The sequence below is a fragment of the Siphateles boraxobius genome, unplaced genomic scaffold, assembly GCF_051911475.1.
Source record: "Siphateles boraxobius isolate OS27281-9 unplaced genomic scaffold, OSU_SipBor_1 173, whole genome shotgun sequence".
NCBI lineage: Eukaryota > Metazoa > Chordata > Actinopteri > Cypriniformes > Leuciscidae > Siphateles > Siphateles boraxobius.
This window is the reverse complement of record NW_027508781.1, coordinates 30,001-35,000: the sequence shown is the minus strand read 5'-3', so window position 1 is coordinate 35,000 and position 5,000 is coordinate 30,001. Positions and strand designations below refer to the sequence as shown.

Below are 5,000 nucleotides of genomic sequence, written 5' to 3'. Positions count from 1 at the left end.
CCAAGGGCTTTGCTGCATCCCTGACCTGGAAGAAGAAGAAGAAGAAAAGAGATCTGTCCCAAGGTCTTTCAAGCAATAGTGATATCCCAGGTTTTAAAGATGACATCAGTGAACAGGAAGAATATGACAACCAGATAGAAGTAGAACCAAACCAGCTTGGTTTTGAGGCAGTGATGCCTATGGCAGAACCGCCCTGTACTTCTGACCAATCACAGACCCAGGATGTCTTGAGTGACATGTCTCAACCCAATGAGGAGGATACAGGTTTTATACCTTCTGTTTCGGGCAGTACATCAATACCATTTATGGACTCTTCACTGTCTGATAGTGATGCTTACCAGACGCCCCCAGATAGCCCAGTCCCAGAGTACTTCTCGTCTGATTATGCCGATACCCAAGCTGTAGATAGATCTTCTCAGTACTTCACATCTGTGCTGTCCTTCACTTCACAGACTGGGTCTGACATCACAGACTCATTCAGTCCTGTTCCTAACATGGAGACTGCAGCGAATACTGACACACGCACAGTCCATAATTCAAGCACTGATCTGAACCTGAATGATCATCTGTTCACTGACTCGAATTCTGAAGTATCTAAATCAGTAATTTTAGCAGATGTTGAGGTCAAAACCTTCACCACAGAAGTTGCTAAAAAAGATTCATACCTGGGAAATAAAACATCAACTGATGCTGTCAACCAGAACAACATGTCCTCCATCGACCAGAGTTCCACCTCTTCCATCTCCGAGATTCCCACCACTTTCATTCCCTCCATTCCCCAAGTTTCCATCTCAGAGATTCCCACCACTTCCATTCCTTCCATTCCGCAAATTTCCATCTCCGAGATTCCCACCACTTCCATTCCTTCCATTCCCCAAGTTTCCATCTCAGAGATTCCCACCACTTCCATTCCTTCCGTTCCCCAAATTTCCAACTCCGAAATTCCCACCACTTCCATTCCCTCCATTCCCCAAGTTTCCATCTCAGAGATTCCCACCACTTCCGTTCCTTCCATTCCCCAAGTTGTTTCCAACTCCGAAATTCCCACCACTTCCATTCCCTCCATTCCCCAAGTTTCCATCTCAGAGATTCCCACCACTTCCGTTCCTTCCATTCTCCAAGTTGTTTCCAACTCCGAAATTCCCACCACTTCCATTCCCTCCATTCCCCAAGTTTCCATCTCAGAGATTCCCACCACTTCCATTCCTTCCGTTCCCCAAATTTCCAACTCCGAAATTCCCACCACTTCCATTCCCTCCATTCCCCAAGTTTCCATCTCAGAGATTCCCAACACTTCCATTCCTTCCGTTCCCCAAATTTCCAACTGCGAAATTCCCACCACTTCCATTACCTCAATTCCCCAAGTTTCCATCTCAGAGATTCCCACCACTTCCATTCCCTCCATTCCCCAAGTTTCCATCTCAGAGATTCCCACCACTTCCATTCCTTCCTTTCCCCAAATTTCCAACTCCGAAATTCCCACCACTTCCATTCCCTCCATTCCCCAAGTTTCCATCTCTGAGATTCCCACCACTTCCATTCCTTCCATTCCCCAAATTTCCATCTCCGAGATTCCCACCACTTTCATTCCTTCCATTCCCCAAATTCCCATCTCTGAGGTTCCCACCCCTTCCATTTCTTCCATTCCCCAAAAGTCCACCTCTTCCATCCCCCAAAGTTCCATCTCTTCCATTTCTGAAAATTCCCCCACGTCCATCCCCCAAAGTTCCATCACTTCCATTTCTGAAAATTCCCCCACTTCCATCTCCCAAAGTTACATCTCTTCCATTTCTGAAAATTCCCCCACTTCCATCCCCCAAAGTTCCATCTCTTCCATTTCTGAAAATTTCCCCACTTCCATCCCCCAAAGTTCCATCACTTCCATTTCTGAAAATTCCCCCACTTCCATCCCCCAAAGTTCCATCTCTTCCAATTCTGAAAATTCCCCCACTTCCATCCCCCAAAGTTCCATCTCTTCCATTTCTGAAAATTCCCGCACTTCCATCCCCCAAAGTTCCATCGCTTCCATTTCTGAAAATTCCCCCACTTCCATCCCCCAAAGTTCCATCGCTTCCATTTCTGAAAATTCCCCCACTTCCATCCCCCAGAGATCCATCTCTTCCATTTCTGAAAATTCCCCCACTTCCATCCCCCAGAGATCCATCTCTTCCATTTCTGAAAATTCCCCCACTTCCATCCCCCAGAGATCCATCTCTTCCATTTCTGAGAGTTCTCCCACTTCCATCCCCCAAAGTTCCATCTCTTCTATTTCTGAGAGTTCTCCCACTTCCATCCCCCAAAGTTCCATCTCTTCTATTTCTGAGAGTTCTCCCACTTCCATCCCCCAGAGATCCATCTCTTCCATTTCTGAGAGTTCTCCCACTTCCATCCCCCAAAGTTCCATCACTTCCATTTCTGAAAATTCCCCCACTTCCATCTCCCAAAGTTACATCTCTTCCATTTCTGAAAATTCCCCCACTTCCATCCCCCAAAGTTCCATCTCTTCCAATTCTGAAAATTCCCCCACTTTCATCCCCCAAAGTTCCATCTCTTCCATTTCTGAAAATTCCCCCACTTCCATCCCCCAAAGTTTCATCTCTTCCAATTCTGAAAAGTCCCCCACTTCCATCACCCAAAGTTCCATCTCTTCCATTTCTGAAAATTCCCCCACTTCCATCCCCCAAAGTTCAATCTCTTCTATTTCTGAGAGTTCCCCCACTTCCATCCCCCAAAGTTCCATCTCTTCTATTTCTGAAAATTCCCCCACTTCCATCCCCCAAAGTTCCATCTCTTCCATTTCTGAAAATTCCCCCACTTCCATCCCCCAAAGTTCCATCTCTTCCATTTCTGAAAATTCCCCCACTTCGATCCCCCAAAGTTCCATCTCTTCTATTTCTGAGAGTTCCCCCACTTCCATCCCCCAAAGTTCCATCTCTTCTATTTCTGAAAATTCCCCGACTTCCATCCCACAGAGATCCCCCGTCCCCTCAGACAAAACCATTACCCTGACTTCCAGCCCAAACTCAAATTCTGCCTTTACCCTTGAATGTTCATCCACTCATCGACCTTCCATTACATCTATTGAGGCAAAAGATTCTCAAACCAACACTGCAAATAACAGAAACCTGGCTCCCAGCAACAGTGATGGAGTCAACACTGACCCCTCCAGTGCCACTGATAATAGCGCCATCTCTGTGTCCTACTCCAGAATTACAGAGAACAGTTTCGATGCTGATATTGATATAAAGCCAATTTTATCTTTCTCTCGTACTGATGTTTATGAAAGTTATCTAAGCTCAGTAACTCACAGTTTAACCACAAGCACTATACATTCTACTTCTGATTCAAGTTTTCTGGAAGAAACTCACCCTGAAATTAATTGTGAGACAATTTCAATGGAATCTCATCAAACCGATAATTATTCTTCCTCAACATTTGCCACTGACTCAGAGAAGCCTGCTGAACCTGTCCTTCTTGAGGATGAGTTAAATATAGCTTTACCAGTTGCGTCGAGAAAATACACCACCATTAAGTCATCGAAAAAGGTCACCTTTAACCTTTCAGGTCACTCTGACCCCAGCAGCCCTGACCATTCCCAGAAAGGTCTTTCTAACAATATGTCTTTTTCAGATGTGGAAACCCTGACTGAAAAATCAGCAGAAGACCATGTAAGTCAGGAGAGTGACGAAGCTAAATCGTCCAATTCATCAGAAACTTCCTCAGATTTTCTAGACAGTGGTGTCTCCAGCACTTTGACCTCTGAAATTATACCTGCCATCACAATTCATCCTCCCCCTCACTTAGATGTTTCATACCAGCTGTTCAGCACTCGATCCCCAAAGGAAGAGATAGACAAACAACAGAAAGCATGTGAAGATTATTGTGTTGATATTCAAGTGGCATCTACTCAAAGTTCTGAGTCAATTGGCCAGTATGAAACAACAGCAGAGAGTATAACCAATAGAAATGGCCTTCAGATGTCCGTGAAGAACAAATATGGACCACAAGTGGAGGAAGGAAGTAGAGTAGATCCCGATTATCATTATAAATGTCATGTTACGTCCGTTCAAGAACCTGAACCAATTGAGATCATATCCGCTGCAGAGAGTATGAACATTAGAAATGACCTTCATATGTTTGTGAGGGAGAAATATAATCGAGAAGTTGAGGAACAAAGGGATATTTATAATGAACATTATTACGTTTCATTGAATCAAGAAAAGGATGCTGAAGAAGAGAAAATCGTGGATGTTTTAACACAAGAGCAAATGTTACTTCAAAAGGTTTTAGAAAAATATGAGGTTGAAGAGCAGAGAGAGGAATTGCAAATGGTCCAAAGCACAAGAGGAGCCTCCGCAACAATGGAAGCTGAAGTATGTGGAGTTGAAGTGCTGAAAGGTCAAGCAGAGAAGCAGATCCACTGTCTCGATCCACTGAAACCAGCCCTACCAGTCAATCAAGAATGTGGCTCTGAAGAATGCACTTCAGCCCCTCCCTTCTCTGAGCCGGCGAAGGTATCGCTTGCAGATTCAAGCATGGAAACACACAGTCACCTGGAGATTAGGCCCCGCCTCTTGGCCCCGCAACAGACCAGCGGAGAGATAACAACACTGGAGGACACAGCAAGGTGCACATACCAAACAAGCACTGATAACAACCACGCCGAGACAGAGGAACACACCAGCCGGGATATAGACACATTTCTCTCAAGAACACAGGAGAGTGAAAGTCAAGAACACAGACCTGGGGAGATCTCAGCAGAGGAGGCCTTCACACACGGCAAAGACACAAGCGACACACAGGGGACGGTGACAACCAGACATTATATCTCTCACAGGAACTGGGGGGAAATCAGTGATAGTACATCAGACGAGAGAAGAGAGGAGGAAGACACCGCAGAAGTCAACACTTTCCCTGATCAACTACTTTCAAGAAGTTTAATACCTGGGGAAAGGTACGCTGCTGATGTCTTATTTTTAATCATGATTGGTGTGTGTACT

General features: G+C 45.1%; 1 protein-coding gene across 1 annotated transcript in view; it reads left to right on the top strand.

The window, feature by feature from the left end:
• Positions 1 to 5,000, top strand: part of crybg2 (crystallin beta-gamma domain containing 2) — a gene marked incomplete at its 3' end in the record, with an annotated part of 65,849 nt that overhangs the window by 30,854 nt on the left and 29,995 nt on the right. The window contains exon 3 of the mRNA XM_077232552.1: positions 1 to 4,954. This exon is cut by the window's left edge and continues 40 nt beyond it. Within this exon, the coding sequence (XP_077088667.1) occupies positions 1 to 4,954 (4,954 nt within the window). The remainder of the gene's footprint in view (positions 4,955 to 5,000) is intronic.